Below are 22747 nucleotides of genomic sequence, written 5' to 3'. Positions count from 1 at the left end.
ACCTTCCATGCGCATCCGGCCTTGCTCCGTACTGGCAGCCACAATGTAGCACTTCTAGGGGCAAACCCGAAATGAGCGGAAATTCTCCTTTCTGGAAGGGGCAGATCATGCTATATCATGGCCGCCAGCAGTAGGGGCCACACGCACAAGCCTCCCATTGGATCCTGCCCTATGTGCTGTATGTGGCCCTGCCTTTTAAAACATCTTCAAAACTCCAGCTGGTGCAGAATGCAATCACTCAAGTGTTGGTAGGGATGAGGCGGTCAGATCATATATCACCTATACTGCACCAGCTTCACTGGTGCGTGCTGCTTTTGACCTTTAAAGCCTTAGTTTGGGACCAAATTTCTTGAGAGGCCAGTTTCACTCTTATTAGCCTGCCTGTATTTTAAGAATAGCAACAGAAGGAAGTTAGGTGGGCAGTACACGAGGGGCTTTTCCACAGTGGCCCCTCACACCTCTGGAGTGGGCTGCCACTGAGGGCCTGTCAGGGCCCATCATTTCAGGATTTTAGGAAGCCCCTGAAAATTGAATTATGTACTCTGGCCTTACCCTGATTGTGTATGCTTTTGTTTTTGCTGTCTTTTATACTGTTGTTTTATGAAATTGTACTGGTCTATTTTATTGTTGTAACCCACTTTGGGAGGGCTCCAGTTCTGAAAGGCAGCCTAGAAATATTATAAATAAATGAACAATATGGCCCACTCATCCAGTTTGGGTTCTACAATTGCATTCACCATGGTGAGTGTCCCACATCCCTCTAGCAAACAAGACAGCCACGGCTTTCCTCCCATCCTTGGGATTGCAGACATGTGGGATGTCATTGCTACTGACTGCACTGAACCTTTAGGACAGTCCAAGTGCCTTGGAAACAAGCACAGGCCCAAAATCTTTCAAGTTTACCAGCAATTGCTCTGTGCTTCAGAGACACTTAGAACACCTAGCACAGAACTGAGGATGATCCACACCCACAGCCTTCACCAGCTCTAAGCTTGGGAGGAAAACTAGGGTTTCTCCATGTTAGCACACTGTACTTTTGAGATAGTCTTACTGCTTTGGACGTTAGTGATACAGATGAGCTCTAGTCATCCTCCAGAGCTGGAAAGGGGAGTAACTCATGCTGAGTTTTTGAGGTTCAAAATAATGTCAAGTATAAGGCACTTGGGGATAGGACAGGATCCTGGCAGACACAAATTTTTGCTTTACTCCAGAGGCTAGCCAAAGTTTGTAGACCCCTGCTGTTAGAAGTTTCCTCCTTGACTTTTCATCAAACTCAGTAAGGTGGGATTATCCACAAATATGGGGACTTCACTTCCAATACAGAAACTTGGAGGGCTTTACTATGAGAACTATTTACTTAACTCTGTTTCCTGTTATTTAACCAGTTACTTATCTAAAAGAAAACTTGTCCATCAAGGGTAGGCAACGTATGACCCTCCAGATGTTTTGGCCTATAACTCTCATCAGCACCAGCCAGCATAACCAACAGGATGATGGGAATTGTGGTCCTCCAGATGTTTTGGCCTACAAGCTGCCCACCCTGTATTATATGACAACAGCTGAATTTATACAAGACCTTTTGCCAAAGGACTTTGTCAAAAGCTTTTTAGAAGTACAAAATCTACCATACCTCCCCTATCTATATGCCTGTTGATAATCTCAAAGAACTCCAAAAGGCTGGTGAGGCAGGATTTCCCTTTGCAGAAGCCATACTGATTCTTCTCTCAGCAAGTTTTGTTCTTCTAGATGCTTCATTTTATCTTAACTTTAAGACTTTCCATGGCTTTACCTGAAACAAACGGTAACCAACCTTTAGCTCCCTAGATCCAGCCTTGATTGTTTAATTAGTATTCGTTGGCTACTTCCCAATCCTTCAATAATGAAGCAGATTTTAAATAACAAGTTAACTTCTTTAATAGGATCAATTTAATATCTGTTCCTTAAGAACTCCTGGATGAATGCCATCCAGACCTGGTGAATTGCAAATTTAATTTGTCAATACACCCTAGAACTGTGTCTCCTTTTTCCTTTTGTGTCATGTTTTTTAGAGTGTAAACAGGCTGGCAGGGACTGTCTTGTTCATTACTGATCTTACACAAACTGCTCTGGGAGCCTTCTTGGATGAAGAGAAGGGTAAAAATCCTTAAAACAAATACAATCTCACCACCTCTATTGACTGAGTGATTCAGATCCCCAGAAAAAGAGTCAGTTCAAGCATGGGTGTCTGTCCTAATCTTCTGCAGTGAAGACACAAATAATACTTTCACCCTTTCTGAAATGTCCCTATCCCCTTTTTTAACCACTCTAGGTTATCTACTGAACCAGCCATGGGAGTGGTTAGGCATCTGCTTCTGGGGTATTTTTTTTTTCCCATCTTAATGGTTTTAGCAATATGGTCCTTGATTTTTTTCATTTTTGTAGAATTTGTTCTCATTTTTGTTCTTAGTTTGGGCAAGGCTTCCCTTCTTTTTTTAAGGAAGCCTTCTTGCCTTTTATTTCTTAGCTCTGCTCACATCTTTTGATTCTCTTCCAAGGAGACAAAAACAATTCATGAAAGCCTCTACAGTACAGAAAACAGGTGAGTTTGTGCCCGCACAGTACTATTTGAAGAACTGCAGTTATAGGAAGTGCAGCTGTTTTCATTTTTGTGGCCTTTGTGCAGTCCCACCACAATTAGGAGACTAGTGCTCCTATCAGGTGAAGAGCGTAGAGCCTGAATCTGCCCATGCCCAGTTCAATTAGTGCCATGGGAGATGACCAGGTTGCACCTTGCAAATATCTCGCACAGAGAACTGCTTCTCAATGCTGCAGGCAATGCTCATGCTCTGCTAAAATGAACATGGGTCTTTGGGGAGTGGAGAGGAGCACCGATCAGTACTACTGTAGCAGATATAAGTTACAGAAGTAATACACTTTGCTAACAAGCCTGAGAAGCCCCAAGCCCTTCATTGTTTTCAGTGTAGGACAAAGCAGCCTTCCCCTTTCCATACTTAGAGGTCTAATGCAAGTAAAAGGGCTTTTCAGCCATCTAGAAAGCACAGTGCACAATCCATCCAAAGGAGGAAACATAAACAATCTTTAACATAAAATATAGACGCCACTTTAGGTAAGAATTCCAAAGTAGGCCATACAACTTTGTCCCTGTGCATCTCCAGGTTTCATTATAAGCTACAAAAATGATAAGCAACAGATGCTATTGGACCAATGGCTCCATAATAGGGGGATGCTTGTGAAGTAATTTAAGAAACTGTTTTGTGAGTTTCTTTGTGAGGGGATGGAAAATCACCTTGTAACCATCTACCAGGACATGATATGCAGAGATAACTGTAAGGCAAATCCTGCAAGAGAAAGGTTCAATAACTTGTGCATCACGCAGAGCATGTTTAAATTATAGTTCATGTAGTGGAATGTTTTCAAGACAGAGAACACTTCAATGGAGAAATATATTATGGCAGCCCTATCAGCCATGCTCTGAAATGCAATTGTGGAAAAACCTCAAACTTTCTGTGGTTCTGCAAGCAGGAGGCACATTTATGTATGTGCCAGATCTTTTAACAGAGGGTGGGTAGAAAGTTGATCTCCAGATGTTTTGGACTTCAACTCCCAGCATTCTTGACCATTGGCATAATGACAGGGGCTTCTGAAAGTTGAAATCCAAAACACCTGGAGAGTTACCTTCTGCTCACCCCTGCTTTAACAGGAGGTCCCACAGGAGTCCAAGATGCTGTGGCTATACAGATGCAGCAGAAGTAGCCACAGTTCAGTTTCATCAGAGACTGTTACCAACTGAATGACTGAAAAACGTGTAAGCTAGCTGGCTACTGAATCTGGAAGAAATTCTCCAGGTAAGTAAGATCAAACAGGACATGGTGGGATAAGACTCATGATTTGAATATAGCAATTGAAGGGTGTACCTTGTTCAAAAGGAACAAACCCAACCAAAACAGCAAGGAAGTAGCACTATATGTAAAGGATGTATACACCTGCAAAGGTCTATGAATTTGTGAGTAGAGGACTTGTTGAAAGCATCTTATTAAGGACAGAAAATAGGGGGAGGAAGTTTTTGTCACAGCACTATATTACAGATCAGCCAGCCAGCCAGAAGACATGAATGATGCTTTCCTCAAAGAGGAACTTGGTTGATTTGAACTCTTCCCCAAGCCAAGAATGAACCATCTAATAAAACTTGGCTTGCTGACAATTTCATCTCTCAGAAGGTAGAGGAATGAACAACTGGATCCGCTATCCTGGACTTAATCCTGACCAACAGGGAAGAAATGGTTGATTAAGTAAAATTGGTGGTAACCTTAGGAGAAGTGACCATATTATCTTGGCATTTGTGATAGAGAGGGATATGAAAACCGACCATAGGCGGATGTGTGCGCTGTAGTTAGGAAAGCCAATTTCAAAGAGTTGACAGAAAAAATCTGGGTAGGATCCCAAAGCTAGAAATACTGAAGGAGAAAAAAGTTCAAGTTTGGAAATTCTGAAATACTGAAAGCATAATCACAACGAGAAGGGAAAATGGGAAACGCCTAAAGAAATCAGTGTGGCTGCACAGGAAGATCTCTTAACGAGTGGAGACTTTAAAATGGGGTGTGTAACTGCAGGAGGTCTCAGGGCCGTTTTTGCCCCCCAGGCCACAACCTTCTCACTCCTCACCAGCACTGAGAAGCAAGGTATTTTTAAAAATGACATCCGTAGAGGCTACAGAGCACCCAAAGGGTCAAAGATAGCTTGCTTGCAAGCTAAGCCTGACCCTTTCAGTGGTCAGTTGCTGCTACAGAGGTCTAAAAGGGTCAAAACTAGCTTGCAAACAAAGTAATTTTGACCTTCTGGCACTCCATAGCCACTACAGATGTCTTTTCTCCAGAAAAGGAATTTTAAAAAACAAATTCAGGGGCAGCAGGGGCCACAGTGGGGTTTGTGGGGGCCACATGTTGCCCATCCTTACTTTAAAAGGACAAGCGTAAGAGAGAGAAGGTGGGAGATATAGCCAAAGAGGAGTACGACAGAGTACCCTAAACTTGTAAGGATGTTGTCAAGAACACTGAGGCTGTGACTTGCAAGGGATGCTAAAAAAACAAAAAGCTTCTTTCACTATGTTTGGAGCAATAAGAACATGGAAGCTGTAGGTCCAATGCTTGGGGAACAGTTGATGGAGAGAAAGCAGAACTACTCCACTCCTATTTTGTCTCAGTCTTCTCCTGCAAGTGCAATTGTGTTCAATCTGAGAAAAGAAAGAACAAATGATATAAGGAGGGACGTGCAGCCCCAAATAGATAAAGAGATGATTAGAGAGCACTTAGCTATTTTAAATGAGCTCAAGTCTCTAGTACAAGATTAATTACAGCACAAGGTGCTGAAGGAGCTTGGGCATATTTCAGAGCCACCAGCTCTAATCTTTTAGAATTCATGGAGAATGGGTGAAGTGCCAGAAGACCAGAGATGGACAGATGCTGTCCCTATCTTCAAAAAAAACAAAAAAGAGGGGGGAGGTAGATCCCAGAAACTACAGATGAGTCAGCCTGATATACAAATCAGGATAAATTCTAGAACAGATTATTAAGCTGTCTGTCCATGAGCATCTAGAAAATAATGCATTGATTGCTAGGAAGAGGCTAGCAATCAATAAGCTTCATCAATGGAGGCATAATGTCCAGATCATGGTTAATAGTTGTCACTCTATTCTGCACTGGTCAGGCCACACTTGGAGTACTATCTCCAGTTCTTGGGGCCATATTTTAAGAACAACCTTAACATGCCCAGAGGGTGGCAACCAGGATGGTGAAGGGTCCTATGAGGAATGCCTGAAAGGGTCAGAATCATTCCCCCTTCCCCATTCCACTGACAGAAGCAATTCTTTTGATGGAAGGCACAAGCTGAATTTCACACCTTTTCCTTTGTAATCATGATTGTTTTATTCCTATGCAATGCATTTTCAATCAAAGAAAAACCTTTAGAACATTTGGATAAGTCTTCCAAAATCTAAACCCAACAAGACAGAAGGAGGCGCAGAAGCACATTTAAAGACTTAGCAAAAATGCATGAATGTTTGCTATTTGCTACATGGATGGAATCTCCTTTACAATATCTGTACATATGCAGTGGCCCCGTTCAGTTGAGCAAATCCTAGTTTGATAAAATTAACAGCTCTAATTAAACTTGGCACACCTGCATGTAGTGCCTTTGCTCCCACCTTGTTCATCCTTTCACACAAACGGGAAAACATGCCAGGAAGCAGCAGATAACCATAACTTCTTGCTATGACCAAACAATGAAACTATGGTTAATTGTTTTGATTATTTAAATATTAATGACTTCCAAATAAGCCAGAATTTGAAGCCATCGTTTAAAGCTGGGTTATGAATCCAGGCTTGTTTGAAAGCCACTAACCACATGACTCCGAGTTCAGACATAACAGGAAGCAAGTTAATTGCTACTTCCTGGTTTGTTTCCCCACTTGTGTGAAGGTAAGACAGAAGTGGGTGCAAAGGGGCTCCATGTAGATATACACAAAGCTTGTGCATATCCTGGCTTATTAAGTCAGGATTTGGTCATCCAAACATGTCCAGTAGTTTGGAACCTAACTTCCATTCTGTGAAAAGAAAATAGTTCTATTCACAGAATAGGGCTTTCCTGCCTACCTCTTTCTTCTCCAGCTCCTGGACCAACCAGAACACTGTTCCTGAAGTTTGAGGGACCCGCTACAACAGTGGCACGTGACATAGGGAAAGGGAAAATAGCTGAAAAGAGACTCTATCTTGTGCAAGTGGAAATGCCTTCTGTTCATGCACCAGCACCTCTGGATCCAAGCCAATGTTTTGCATTACAACTTAAGTTTACTCTGCTTGCTTTCAAGTTCAAAAGGTCATTCAAGTCTCAGAAGGAGTACGGATCAATATTCATTTGAAATTGCATTATTTGAGCGATAGTATCTGTGCTTATTCATCTTCTACATATTTACAGTGCATGTAGATGCACTGTATACAAGCAGATACACTTGTATACCAATATATAAGCAGACTAAGTTTTGTTTCAAATGCCATTAAACACACTCTGTTTAAATCCTAAAACCCAGTATCTTCATGAAGGAATCCTCAATAATATACTTTACAGAACAGTACTTGCTGTTATGCCAACTTCTTATTGGTTATGCCAACTTCTTATTACATATTTTATTTACTACCAACAGTGCAATAGGCACTACACAGTACCAGAGTCTACATGTGGTAAGATCGTGTCATCAGCTAATTTGACAATGGTTTTAAGTAAAATATTTATTATGGAGCCAATGACACAATTAGTCCTTAGTACAAATGATGAAAGTAATGCCAGCACCAATTGTCCTGCAATGCATCAGCACCCTGTAGCAAACATTTGGAATACCAACATGAGAAGTTCAGTCATTTTCTATACAAGGAAATCTAACCCCACCACCTATCCCGTTTTAAGTATATATGAAGGAGTGATCGATCATAAAGAACAGTATATTTACAGTGGGTGGGGGAGGGAAGAGACTTCCAGAATACTTTTATACCTCCAACACAAAATTGCTCAAAGAAGGCACTGACACACATGCGAACTCAGAAGCATTTTTAAAGGCATGTCAGCGGTGACCATAAATCTCTTTCAGGCAAATGCCCAAATGATCCGAGTACTACGGAAACCTGTGAAGGCAGGAGGGATATATTTCTTTGTACCTGCTAGGTAAACTCCCAAGTTCTTGGAGATCTCTTGGAAGAAGATGTTAGAGGGAAGATTTCAGTCACAACAAGTTTTTAAGGCCCCTCAGAAACATCAAAGATCTGACTTCCGGTTGGAACCAATGTCACTCTGGCAGCTTCCCACGGGTTCTCCTGTGGGAGCTTTCTCAACAGCTTTTTAAAAGGTTGAAAAAACTTTTCACCTCCCCCCTGGAATTGAAAGGGGGGGCAAGGCAGCATCTGGATAACATCTTGGAGAAAAGTACCCCCCACGACAGAGTGGGGGGGCTGGATTCCAGGATTATCTTCCCAGAGCTTTACCAACGCAAAAAGCTGTTCTGAAACTCCTATTTCATAGGAGAAAACAAGGCTGACATGTTCCATAATAATAGATGCTTTAAGAAATATCAGCAACTTCTGAGGGATGATTTAAGAAATATTAACAATATTTGAGAACATCTGAGGACCTGCAAGATCTGTTTGAGAGAAACGTTGACTACACCGAGAAGAAGAAAGGGGCTGGCATCATCGCCAACTCCCCCCGTACCTCCTGTGTCAAAAGTTTCGAAAACAGAAGATACAGGGGAATTATTTACTCTGATAAAGACCTTATCTTCGCAATTTACGGAGCAACCCAAAGGCTGGATTTAATCCAAAATTCCATCACCATCTTGCAAGGAGCTGTGGATCTAATTAATGCATCGTGGCAAAAAATGGAGACGAAAATTAACGAGCTAGAAGACCGAGTGGCAGGAAATGGAACTACAACAAAAGTTTGTTTTAAAAATGTCTCTGATAGAATTTCTCAACTGAAGGCCTTCACGCGAAGATCCAATGTACATATTATTGGGATTAAAAATCTGTCTAATGATGTGTCAGGGTGGACACTGAGCCCATAGAATCCCAGAGTAGTTCTGATTCTGAGGAAGAGCAGTCGCTCCTGGGAGAGGAGCACGCTCCCCTTTCCCAGGGCCCACAGCTGACGGAGATTCCTCCCACCAGAATTCCTAGATTAGAAAGCAGTCCAGGGAGTCACCGAGCACAGGTAGCAGACTTGGTGGATGCGCGACGCAGACGCAGAGAGCGGTGCCAGATGGAGGGCACAGAAAGGAGGCGTAGTGCCCAGTTGGTACGCAAACAATGGCTGCGCCCAGAGGATCCAAGGGAAAAGGGGAGGAACTCTCCCTAGTCCTTAAGTTCAGGGGTCTGCCTGTAATTCCCTTTCAAAAGGGGACCAACTGTTTCAACTTAGGGCATAGGTACTCTGCTGCTCAGATCTAGTTGCTACCTGTAGAGTTGTTAAGTTATAAAAGAATAAAGCTTTGAAAGGAATCCCTTTGTCTGTGTCTGGACTTGGCTACTGGATTAGACTGAGAGAGGCCTCCAAGGAGCCCTTGACATGATGTATTGCCTATTTTTGTGGATAAACTTTTTCATGAGATACTCCCTATTCCATCTGATTTACTTGATATTGAGTAGGCATTTCGTATGCCAAATGCTAAAGAGACTGACTATACCATCACAGTCCAATTCACAAAAGTCTCCACAAATAATTATATCCTATGTTTGGCAAGAGAGGGGGGAAGCCTTTCCTGGAAACAAGATAGAGTTATGTTATTTCCAGACTACATCAAAGTGGTGGCGAATAAAAGAAGGCAATTTATCAAAGCAAAGAGTATGGCAAAACAAATGAACTTACAATATTACTTAAAATATCCTGCTACACTTTGTATTATGACTGAAGGTCAGATGAAGAAGTTTCTAAGCCATGAAATGGTGGAGGCATGGCTGAACGTAAAAATGCGTGAGATTTCTGTTACAACCCCATGAACTGGAATCTTTAAACAAGCTTTGTTAACTGTTTGTGTTTAGTTTACATGATCCAGGTTAGGTCAGAAAATAAATGATTATACATATATTCGTTTATTCTCTTTCATCTTTCTTCTTATCTTGTTTTTCTTTTTGTTCTTGCTTTTCTTTTTCTTTCAAAATAGGTATGATATGTTGCATTTAAATTTATTGTTTGAGGGTGTATTGTGCATATGCATTTATATATCTAGTATAAAATATAGTACTGATTGTTGAAGGTTTATTTTAAGTTTTATTATAATATAACACTATATTTCTTCTAATTATTATTATTATTATTATTATTATTAATATAGGCTACTGGGAATGAACTGTAGACCTGTTTCTTTGATATAAGGTTGATGATATGATATTGAAATATAAGGTTGTTTATTAAACTGTAAGATTGTTACGGTTATAGATATAGTTTTTAAAACAGAATGGCATCGGAGGCCGGGGGTTATTGGAGTTTAAACTTAATCCTTTAAACGGGAGGGAGAGGGGGAGGAAGGGGAAAGAATTTTCTTTTTTTTCTCGACTTCCTTTCTTTTCCTTTTTTTCCCCCTTTTCCTTTTCTTTTTGTTATTGTGGTGTCCTCATTAGAATATTGTATTGCTGGGAAACTGTAGTATTGATCAGGTTGTTGGTATTTTTGGTATCGTTTATTTCATGCCCGTCAGCAAAAGAGATCGTTACCTTGTCATGGTGCTGGAGCTTGAGCACCTCAATGACGTCATGAGCTAAACCATGAAGGGACACCCAAGACGGGAAGGTCATGGCAGAGAGGTCAGACTAAATACGATCCCTGGGGAAGGAAACAGCAACCCATCCCAGTATTCTTGCCATGAAAACTAAATGGATCAGTACAACCAGAGATATGTCGGTATACCATCGGAAGATGGGACTCCCAGGTTGGACGATGGTCAAAATGCTACTGGGGAGGAACAGAGGATAAGTTCAACTAGCCCCAGATGTGATGACTCAGCCAGCTTAAAGCCGAAAGGACAGCTAGCGGCCAATGGTGCTGGTGGTGAATGACAAATCCAATGTTCTAAAGATCAACACACCATAGGAACTTGGAATGTAAGATCTATGAGCCAGGGCAAATTGGATGTGGTTATTGGGGAGATGTCAAGATTAAATATAGACATTTTGGGTGTCAGTGAACTGAAATGGACTGGAATGGGCCACTTCACATCAAATGACCACCAGATCTACTACTGTGGACAAGAGGACCACAGAAGAAATGGAGTAGCCTTCATAATTAATAATAAGGTGGCTAAAGCAGTGCTTGGATACAATCCAAAAACTGACAGAATGATCTCAATTCGAATTCAGGGTAAGCCATTTAACATCACAGTGATCCAAATATACGCCCCAAGCACAGATGCTGAAGAAGCAGAAGTAGATCAGTTCTATGAGGATCTGCAGCACCTACTGGATAGTACGCCAAAAAAAAGATGTTATTTTCATTACAGGAGACTGGAATGCTAAGGTGGGTAGTCAAACGACACCTGGAATTACAGGCAAGCATGGTCTGGGAGAACAAAATGAAGCGGGGCATAGGCTGATAGAATTTTGCCAAGACAACTCACTGTGCATAACAAACACTCTCTTCCAACAACCTAAGAGACGACTTTATACATGGACTTCACCAGATGGTCGACACCAAAATCAGATTGACTACATCCTTTGCAGTTGGTAAAAACAAGACCTGGAGCTGATTGTAGTTCAGATCACGAACTTCTTATTGCACAATTTAGAATCAGACTAAAGGGAATAGGGAAGACCCACAGATCAGTTAGATATGAGCTCACGAATATTCCTCATGAATATGCAGTGGAGGTGAAGAATAGATTTAAGGGACTAGATTTAGTAGATAGGGTCCTGGAAGAACTATGGACAGAAGTTCACAACACTGTTCAGGAGGCAGCAACAAAAAACGTCCCAAAGAAAAAGAAAACCAAGAAGGCAAGATGGCTGTCTGCTGAGACACTGGAAGCAGCCCAAGAAAGAAGGAAAGCAAAAGGCAACAGTGATAGGGGGAGATATGCCCAATTAAATGCAAAATTCTAGAGGTTAGCCAGAAGAGATAAGGAATTATTTTTAAACAAGCAATGCGCGGAAGCGGAAGAAGATAAGGGAATAGGAAGGACGAGACCTCTTCCAGAAAATTAGAAACATCAGAGGTAAATTCCAGGCAAAAATGGGTATGATCAAAAACAAAGATGGCAAGGATCTAACAGAAGCAGAAGAGATCAAGAAAAGGTGGCAAGAATATACAGAAGATCTGTATAGGAAGGTTAATAATATCGGGGATAGATTTGACGGTGTGTGGTCAGTGAGCTAGAGCCAGACATCCTGAAGAGTGAGGTTGAATGGGCCTTAAGAAGCACTGCTAATAAGGCAGCAGGAGATGACGGTATCCCAGCTGAACTGTTTAAAATCTTGCAAGATGATGCTGTCAAGGTGATGCATGCCATATGCCAGCAAATTTGGAAAACGCAAGAATGGCCAACAGATTGGAAAAAATCAACTTATATCCCCATACCAAAAAAGGGAAGCACCAAAGAATGTTCCAACTATCGAACGGTGGCACTTATTTCACAGGCCAGTAAGGTAATGCTCAAGATCTTGCAAGGTAGACTCCAGCAATTCATGGAACGAGAATTGCCAGATGTACAAGCTGGGTTTAGAAAAGGCAGAGGAACTAGAGACCAAATTGCCGATATCCGCTGGATAATGGAGAAAGCCAGGCAGTTTCAGAAAAACATCTATTTCTGTTTTATTGACTATTCTAAAGCCTTTGACTGTGGGGATCATAACAAATTGTGGCAAGTTCTTGGTGGTATGGGGATACCAAGTCATCTTGTCTGCCTCCTGAGGAATCTGTATAACGACCAAGTAGCGGCGGCAAGAACAGACCACGGATCAACGGACTAGTTTAAGATTGGGAAAGCAGTACAGCAGGGTTGTATACTCTCACCCTACCTATTCAACCTGCACGCAGAACACATCATGCGACGCGCTGGGCTTGATGAAGCCAAGGCTGGAGTTAAAATCGCTGGAAGAAACATTAAGAATCTCAGATATGCAGATGATACCACTTTGATGGCTGAAAGCGAGGAGGAGCTGAGGAACCTCATGACGAAGGTGAAAGAAGAAAGTGCAAAAGCTGGGTTGCAGTTAAACCTCAAAAAAACCAAGATTATGGCAACCAGCTTGATTGATAACTGGCAAATAGAGGGAGAAAACATGGAGGCAGTGACAGACTTTGTCTTTCTAGGCGCAAAGATTACTGCAGATGCTGACTGCAGCCAGGAAATCAGAAGACGTTTACTTCTTGGGAGGAGAGCAATGACAAATCTTGATAAAATAGTGAAGAGCAGAGACATCACACTGACAACAAAGGTCCGCATAGTTAAAGCAATGGTATTCCCCTACTAACCTATGGCTGCGAGAGCTGGACCATAAGGAAGGCTGAGCGAAGGAAGATAGATGCTTTTGAACTGTGGTGCTGGAGGAAAATTCTGAGAGTGCCTTGGACTGCAAGAAGATCAAACCACCAGGAAATCAAGCCAGACTGCTCACTTGAGGGAATGATATTAAAGGAAAAACTGAAGTACTTTGGCCACATAATGAGAAGACAGGATACCCTGGAGAAGATGCTGATGGTAGGGAAAGTGGAAGGCCAAAGGAAGAGGGGCCAACCAAGGGCAAGATGGATGGATGATATTCTGGAGGTGACGGACTTGACCTTGGGGGAGCTGGGGGTGGCGACGGCCGACAGGAAGCTCTGGCGTGGGCTGGTCCATGAAGTCACAAAGAGTCGGAAGCGAATGAATGAATAAACAACAACAACAAATTTCATGCAATCTCTGGATCCAAGTGTATATTCATAACCTGTCCTGTCCTGTGGAATAAGGGCTGCTTACAATAATTTCATCACTCTCTCTCTCTGACCAGGCTCAGACCATCAGCGGGGGGGGGGGGGGTAGGGGGAGAGAACACAGCAGAGGTTGTTTGCCCCCACATACACATATCAGTCATGTGACCAGAATTACCCTAATTAGCCGCACCACAGGTTGCCATGTCATCCGAAACCAGCACGCAGCACAGCTCATTTTCACCCACGCTACAACCCACGCTTTGCAGTATGGATTGTAGGGTGGGTGAAAAAGAACTATGCCCACACCATGTGCTGGGTTCGGACAACATAGCAACCCACAAGATGGCACAGGTAATTAGGGTAATCCCAGACGTGCAGGGGAAGCAACCACTGCTACATTGTTTCCCCTGATCATCTGAATTCGCCCTCTGTGGCTCCCAAAGGGCTTACAACTGAAGTATTAGGATTGAGTGTTCTGAGGGACATATTAGTTTAGGGCAAACTAAAAATAATGATTTCTGTCCGCACTGTCTTGTTCCTATTATCTTCTCTTGCAAAATACACCTCTCACAATGTTCACCAGCAGTAGATAGAACGTATATTAGAATCTATTGATAGACCTTGGAGCGATCTGCAATAGAGCAGCGAGTGTTTGTCTCCCAATGGCAACAACTAAAAGGTTTTTTTCCCTAAATTATACTGCTCTAACTGTGAAAGCAAGTGTGAGAAAAAACCTGGCGAGAATCTTTGGTGTGCAACAGGACTTCACGCTCAGTTCTAATACAAGAAAGCAATTCTTGGGCTGAGCATGTTTTCACAGACACCCTGATCCTTAGTTCTAAGTATACAGAAACCCACAGAGCCATGTTTTGGTTGGTTGACCTTGAAGTTCTAATTAAAAAATGAAGTTGATTCATCAAGTCTGAAGTCTGCCTATCCACGATTTACATAATGTCATCTGAGCCACATGACTAAGGGAGTGAACAGAACTAGAACAAAAAACAGCTAAAAAGGAAAAGTAACCATCAAGTCCTGTCAAAATTTGGGGATACCTGGGCCTGCCACATGCCTATGCAATGGTAACACCAACACAGTATCTTTGTTGAGAGATTTTCTAGCAAAGGTGGCCTGGTATCAGCATAATTGGACCATGGGACTCTACAACCACCAGTCTGAGACACCCGTTCTCCAATTCTGGTTTTGGGAAATTTCCTCCTTCCATACTACTGTGTGGACTGGATTTCAGGATAACAGCTAAGAAGAGCTGTTCAACATAATGTTCAACATAAACTTGCATAGATTTGTTATAAGTAATTTAGAAAGTCATTGTTTCATAACCAATTTGTCTTTATAACTAGCCTCTTCTGCAGTTTTAATAACTTCATGTTTTAGATGTGAAGTGACAATATTTGCCTGGCCAAACTCCCACGTCCAGACCACATCCATAGTAAGTCAACTGTTAAATTGTCTTTAGTAACTATTTGGTATCTTCTTCAAGCTGTTGTTCTCCAGCCTCAAAGCAATTGTTTTATGGATGCAGGGGAAGATCAGCGGAGCTGATACAGACTACACCAACTGTGAGGAACTGCACACAGACACCTAACTTCTGAACTGGATAGAAGATTATTGATAGAAGATGCAAAAACTGCCTGGTTTATCATATAAGACAGAGTTGCTCCCTAAAAAACATTTGGAATGCTGAGTGGCTGTCTTTACTGACCTATTGTTTTTTTCCCCATGAAGGCGCCCTGTTTATTAAACATTTTTAAAGCCAGCCAATCACTGGTCATGTCCAGAACTCATAAGGATAAAAAGAAATAGGATATGTTGAGGTGATGGCTTGAACTGATGGTCTGAGTTCTAGAAAATGTTTCAGGCTCAGACATCAGAATGAACTATAATGGCATGCCATGCTCTATGCCACTGATAGTACTGCTTAATCACATGCTAAAACGTAAGACAAGTATGATGGCATAGTAGGCTATAGTTCAGTCCACTAAGGAAAGCATCTCAGTTTCTGTCAGCACTAAGCATCTGAACAAACTTTCTCAAATATATGAAGATTGGCATAGACTTCTCCCATGAAATTTTCAGGGTGCTTTTTTCCAAGACAGTGATAATCTTCAAGAAATTTAATTTCATTTATTACATTTCTGTACCTCCCAAAAACCAAAGCTCTCTGGCCATTCACAACATGATAAAATAAAATACAAAACCTTTCACATACAAAAATCTAAGTTTCAAACTGTTAAAAAAATAAACAATAAGAATACTAGGACCTGATTAAAAAAAAAACCTAATATTAAAAAGCCCCATCATGCTGTCAAATGCCTGGGAGTAGAGGAGAGTTTTAACCTGGCACCGAAAAGCCAGCAATCTTGGTACCAGGTGGATCTCACTTAGGAGAGCATTCCACAACCGGGTGCCACCGCCAAGGCACTCTCCCTTGTTGCCATCATCCAAACCTCCCTTGGAAAAGGCACTCAGAGGAGGGCCTCAGATGTTGATGGTAGCGTATGGGTTGGTTCATACCAGGAGAGGTGCTCTGTCAGGTACTGTCTATCAGAAATAAGTGTATAAGTTTAGCTCACAATCCCCAACATTACTTTTCTGGAACAAAACAGCTTTCAGAAATGAAGATAAAAAGTATGGCACCCTCAGGAAAACAATGATATTAGAAAAGCCAGAGAACACTGATATTTCAGAGGTCATTTTAAAGCTGCAAGAGAGGGGCCATCATTCAACCTTGGTCCCAAAATACATTTAAGTTAAAAGAACATAACTACTCATAATTTAAATTAACTTCTAAGTGTGCCAAGTTTATTGTACTACATTGCACGTCAACACAAAGTAAAATAGCATGGATAGCCCTAGAGAAATCTAAAGTTCAAAATAGCGATACAGCAGTCAAAAGTATATGGATAGGAAAAATGCAGGTTGCTTGCCTGTAACTGTAGTTCTTCGAGTGGTCATCTGTGCACTCACACATATGGCCTCTGCCCCTGCGCTGAGCCTCATTTCGGAAACTTCTGAAACTGAGGAACCTTTTGGCGGAAACCCTCCCCAGCCATCCACTGCACATGTCCTAGTGGGTTGCCGCTCATTTTCTCAGTTCCTTGAGACTGCCTCATGTGGCCTCAGACCCAAGAGAGAAAAAAATCACACCTCGGTACCAACATCAAATTTGACATGGGCACCAAAGTGGGGACAGCGGGTGGGTTGTGTGAATGCACAGATGACCACTCGAAGAACTCAGTTACAGGTAAGCAACTTGCATTTGTGGTCTCTGTGCCATCACACATATGGGCAATTAACAAGTTCACTTACCAGTGGTGGGTAGGTGTCTCACAACAAGACTGATGACAGCATGGCTTGCCCAAAAGCAGAGTTACAACATGCCTTGACATCCAGTTTGTAATGCTTTACAAACATCGAGGGTTTGGACCATGTCGCCGCTTTACATAAGTCCAACGACAGTACACTTTGCCAAAGGCTGCAGACGTGGAAAAAGTCAACTTAGAAGCCAACACAACGGCTCCAATTCATAGGGGCATTGCTGGATTCGACAGCTGCACACGCTTACCTCCCTCGAAAGCGGCAAGAGCAGCTGATTGCCCTTGTGGAGACCCTTTACATTCAGTGGTTAGTCACCACTCACGCTATTCAGACACTACTGGGACATATGGTGGCAACGGTCATAGTTGTCCATTGGGCAAGGCTTCGGATGCGACCACTACAGTATTGGCTGCTCCAAAACTTCGATTCCGCCACCAATGCTCAGTGCTGTCACCTGAGGGTTCCAGACAACATAGCAGATTCCCTCCTGTGATGAATGCAACCAAGCAACCTATCTCAAGGCATTCCCTTTGTTCAGGCATCCCCTACACTGATACTGACAACAGATGCTTCCCTTTCAGGATGGGGAGCTCACTGTGGTCCACTTCGGATTCAGGGAACCTGGTCTACAGTGGAGAGGAAGCATCGCATAAATTACGTCGAATTTCTCGCTGCTTGGAAGGCAATGCGTGCATTCAAGACTTACCTTTGAGAAACACATGTGCAAATCCTCATAAACAATACGGAGGTGCTGTCGCACATCAAAAAGCAAGGGGCATGTATTCATCCAAGCCTGTGAGTCTCACAATGGACGTATTCCAGTGGGCAATAGAATGGGACACTCTGAGTCGGTCGTACAAACCATCCCACAAATGGCAGATGTCTACCTCCATCCTACATTGCCTCTTTCTGAAATGGGGTTGGCCCACAACAGATTTGTTTGCAACTCTACTGAATCTAATATGCAAGAGATTCTGCACGACAGCAGGGATCGGTTGATCATCGTTGGGTGACACTTTTCAACTTTGATAACATGGGGAACTGTTCTACCTATTCTCTCCATTTCCCATTCTCTTGGGGGTGCTCCAAAAGCTAGCACATGATGGGATGGACTGCATTTTGATTGTTCCTTGCTGGCAGAGGCAGCCATGGTTTGCAGCCCTGTTGCATCTGTAAAAAAGGCAGTTCTTACATCTTCCACAATTCTCAGATCTGATCTCTCGGATCAAGGCACAATTCGACAACCAGATCTCGACACCCTGAAACTCACCCTAGAGGATTCAGCAGTGAGTACCGGTATTCTGCTTCCGTTGAAAGTCCAGACAGTTTTTGACGCAGCTAGGAAGCCGTCTACGTGTCGATCCTATGTGGCTAAGTGGCTGTTCTCAAAGTTTGCTAGTCTGCATAGTTTTGATCCCCTTAAGGAAGTGATTGAAGATGTTATTTTCTTTTTGCATCACTTGTTTCAGAAAGGACTGAAGCTTTCATCCAAAAGGGTCTATTTGGCAGTGCTTTCTTTTTATAAAGGGCAAGTTAAAAGTTTTCCCCTTTTCACTCACCCTACTGCTCGCCAGTTCCTGTAGAGCTTAAAAAATGTGATGCCTCCAGTGACAACTCTAGTCTCTCAGTGGAGCCCCTCTGTTGTTTTACACATCCTCCCTTCAAAGCCCTTCGAAACTCTGGCCACCACAGATCTTCGGTTGCTATAGTGGCAAGTGGTCTTTTTGGTGGCCATCACATCCTCCAGATGTGCTAGTGAGATTTGTACCTTACAGGTTGATCATCCATACCTGATCTTTCATAAGGACAAAGTTGATCTGACACCAAACATTGACTTTTTTTTTTTTTAATTAACCAAAGGTGGTCTCTGATTTCTTCACTGCCAATCGTTTCCCCAGAGCCATCCTCTGACCTGGAAAGGAAGTTGTATGCTCTTGATGTAAAGAGGGCATTGGCTTTTTATAAGTCAAGGACAGCATCTTTACGTAAGACACAATGACTTTTCGTTTGCTACGGTAGTCCTAAGAAGGGTTTCCCTGTCTCCTCTCAAGGGCTGGCTTCATGGATTGTGCAAACCTTTGGTTTCGCCTATAACCTATCAGGTTTGGAGTGCCCATCTCACATCCAAGCACAATCGACTGGAGGTTGAGGACCCAAACCCATCTTTCAGGTGGTTGTCTTTGCCTTTTGAACAGAGTCCATTTGTTTATCAGTTTTGGCATTAAAGAGCCCCTCACCATCAAAAGGCAAATCCTCAATTTGCAATCGGGAAATTAGGAGTTAATTTATTTATTATTTATTATTAAATTTATTAATCGCCCAACCAAGCATGCTTCCAGAGCATGATCGCACCTACCACTGACTTAGCGCTACAGCTGGCTTCATGACAGGAACAGTTAATCTGCTGCCTGGACAACTTGACAGTTTGTCTGTGAAAAACTCTGGTGAGGTCCCTTTGGTCCTCTGGGAGGTAAGCGCAAAGAGAGTCCCTTTTCTTCTATAGGAACAGTTGATATCTGGCCATCATGGCCTGATAGGTTGCCACACAGAGACCCAGAGCAGCAGAAGAATACATCCATCTCCACAACAGATCCAATCTTCTACCCTCCTTATCAACAGGCAAAGCATGAACCTTTTGTGACCGCTCCTGCGCCGACTGCACAATGATGGTATTCAGTCGTGGGTGTGAATATAAAAATGCCACGTCTTTCTCTTGTACTCAGTACAGGTACGCAAGCTGCTTAGACGTCGGTGCCATCAAAGACAGGGCCTTCCATGACTGCTGCATTGTTTGGAGGAGGGTTGGGAGGAAGGCAACAGCTACCAGTTTCAACGATTCAGTATGGACTGCATCAAAAACCGGGTCCTGGACATGTTGCTCCTACATATCAATACCCAGCAAATGAGCCATTCTGCTAACCTGTTCAGCAAAATTAAACATGTACTCCAAAGGAAAAGCTCCCTCCTCCATTCCGGCAATATCATCCAGAGAAGGAACTGTAGGTGGAACAGAGGAATATGAAGAAGAGTCAGACTGGTAATCATCCACTGGATTATGAGGCAAAGACAGTCCAGGAGCCGGGACAGGTGGAGGATTGGTTTGCACCACAGGTGGAGGTGGTAGCTGACCGATGTTGTCTGGCTCCATAGTAACAACGACAAACAGGGCGGCACAGGCAGAGATGGATCAAAATCATCTCCTGTGGAGGGACGAGACTGAGTTGCCAACGGCCGAAGACCATACCGAGGTGAATTTGCCCCGAGGTATTTTGTTCGATCATAATATTCTCAATCCCAAGAACAATGCCAGTCCTCGAAAACATAGCACCAAGGTGGTGGGTAAGAGCACTCGGAACTTCTATCCGAATCACCATGAGGAGACCTGGACTTCTCCCTATACTGGTATTCATGACAACGATTGCCATAAGGAGACCTGAATGCCTCAGAAGGAAGGAAACGATGTTCCAGCCCCACACCATAGATAATTAGAAGGTGCAGGAGGGAAGATACCAGCCAGTGAAGTCAGTCTATCAGTTTGAAGTGCATGTAAGCCTGAAACGTGGGGTGCATTCAATGCCTCAGTACCTTAGGGGCTATACATGCTGTAAGTCAGTCGACTGGGACCACCGGCCCCTTTTAAGCAAGCCTGTTGAAGCTTGTCCAACACGTGTAAAGAGGTTTGGAGTGACTCTTAGTTCTAAGTGCTTCCTAGATTTCTGCTAGCTAGGCAGCTGTATAAATCCTTACGGAAGACACACACACTGAGGATATCAAAAGGGTTTGGGTAGAGCTGGCAAGTTAAACAGGGACTACAGTGATCCATTGTTCCATTTTGCAACTTTCCTCCAGGCTCCACTTCAAAACTCTCCACAATTCCTCACATCCTGCCATTTGTCATTTTTCAGTCACAGTGCTATCTCCTAACAGTTCTCTATTCTGATAGATTTCTTCTAATAAGGCATTCCTGTCCTGATTGCTGCTGCCCTGTCTACATCCCTTATTCCAGCCTTCCCCAATCTGGTGCCCTCCAGCTGTGTTGGACTACAACTCCCACAATCCTCAGCCAGCATAGCTGTGTAGTCCAACACTTTTGGGGGGGGTGCCCAGTTGGGGAAGGCTGCCTTATTCTGTTTTTTTTTTTTTTAATCTGTAACAAAGAAAGATACTTATACAAAGTAAATAAATAAAACCTCATCCTACAGATACAGGAATTTATAATATATAAATTGGAACTAATGAAAATAACGAATATGGACAAATACTATCCTGGAATTTATAATCTCAAAATGTAACCAACCCAGTCCACTTTTCACTAAACTTATTCTCAAACATTTTATTGGTTCTTGCTCTTATAAAGTAAGTCATTTTCAGCACACTAGCGATGTCCCATATCCTGAAAAGCCAATCTGACAATGGAGGGGCTACCTTATTCTATGCCAGATACTGAATACAATCCAGAGAATATAGGTCACCTAGCTTGCTCTGAGTTGTATATGCTGCCTAAACTAGAGCTTCTGGTTTTTCCACAGTACCATTTGGTTCCAGAAAGAGAGCTTTTTTACCTTACCTGGGTGGCTTTGAGAACTCATTGCTAGCAGAATCTAAACTCTTTAAACAAGTATGATAGAGAGTCTGGCTTCTGTATAGACAACAGCCCTGAAGAGCTTCAGTGGTCCAATGGAACATAGGAAGTATATCCTGGAAACAGATTCATAGCCCCCAGATAAACTCCCAATCAGAAAGGCATTCTATGTTGTAAAGAAATGCAACCCAGCAGGATGGTAGACTATTCAAGTAGTTTTCCAAATGTAAACCTGTAAAGAGAAAAAAGGGTCTTATAAATTTGGTTTCTTATAGGAAGAAATGATCATACTCTCATACTTTACTCCTTGTCAATTGCATGACATTTAAAGACACAGCCAGTTATTAAATAATAATTATTTGCAGTTCTCCCCAACCATATCTTTCCCTGTCTCCTGGCAAATCCCCCTCTCTGGACATGCCTAGGCCCTGAGAATTGCCTCTCCCAAATCATACTGGGATCCTAACACTCCCAAGTCGACACCCCTGGAAAGGCTGGACAGCTCCTCACTTCCTCTCCAATGTCATACTGCTGCCATCTCTACCACATTCTCCTTGTTTGTGGCAAAGAAATCTTCAAGACAGCAGCAATTGCCTAGAGCACTAGTGGTGGGGTGAGAATGCAGCAGGTTGCTTGAGAATTAAACACACACATCCTTATTCATAATTTTACACAGCCGGATATTGTCTTCATCAATTGGTTATGCTGGGCTCCTGTAATTCTACACCCTGTCCTCCTCTATAGGCACCAAGAGACATGGTAGACATGGCCTATACTTTGTTCAAGGCTCCCATGCCTGGAGCACACAGAGTCTCTTCAAGATACCATTACCAAGTCTCTAGGAAGCAGAGGGGACTTCTAGAGGATTGCTTCATGACAGTCCCTCTACAAGATTCTCCTAATGTGAAAGTGTGGAGAAATACATTCCTGTACAACAGAATCTGAACAGGAATTATTTGGAACTAGTGATGCAGGCAGGGAGGAAAATTTTCCACAGAAAGTTTTCCAGAGCTTTATTTTTCTGCAGAAAGCTTTCCGTTTCATAAGTAACGAATGGATGCCAATTGCAAATACATTATTAGCCAACCTTGGCAGTTTAAAAGTTGTGATGTTTTTCAGGTGATTATCCCTAGCAAATATGTGAGAGAATACATATATGGCATTGAAATGCATATATGTCTCAGTGTGCAATAGTACTAATAAATAGTGCCAATGGAAATGAAGGTACTTCAACAACCACAGTGAAAGAGGGCTGAACTCTTGAAATAGATGAGCGGTTGTCAGTGTATCATGCACAGTTCTTTCAGTACCTTTGCGGGGGGGGGGGGGTTCTTAAATTTAAACAATATAAGGGAAGTACATGCTATTGCCCTTAAATGTTTACAA

The 22747-nt window shown here is 42.6% G+C and overlaps 1 protein-coding gene across 14 annotated transcripts in view; it reads right to left on the bottom strand.

Annotated features, from left to right (window-relative positions):
• Positions 1 to 22747, bottom strand: part of HDAC4 (histone deacetylase 4) — a 240882-nt gene that overhangs the window by 195257 nt on the left and 22878 nt on the right. For 12 of the 14 annotated variants that reach the window (XR_014785743.1, XM_084819809.1, XM_084819817.1 and 9 more), the window contains exon 2: positions 21347 to 21593. Coding sequence is in view for 7 of the 14 variants with exons in the window: in XM_084819809.1 (XP_084675935.1) it covers positions 21347 to 21368 (22 nt within the window). In the remaining 7 variants the exon portion in view is untranslated. Of the gene's footprint in view, positions 1 to 1630; positions 12691 to 16770; positions 21594 to 22747 lie in introns of those variants that run through there. The other 2 variants (XM_084819872.1, XM_084819892.1) reach the window with 2 other exon arrangements.

The sequence above is a fragment of the Heloderma suspectum genome, chromosome 1 (assembly GCF_057233095.1).
Source record: "Heloderma suspectum isolate Gila_16-S chromosome 1, 16-S_ref, whole genome shotgun sequence".
NCBI lineage: Eukaryota > Metazoa > Chordata > Lepidosauria > Squamata > Helodermatidae > Heloderma > Heloderma suspectum.
This window is presented reverse-complemented; position numbering and strand designations above follow the sequence as displayed.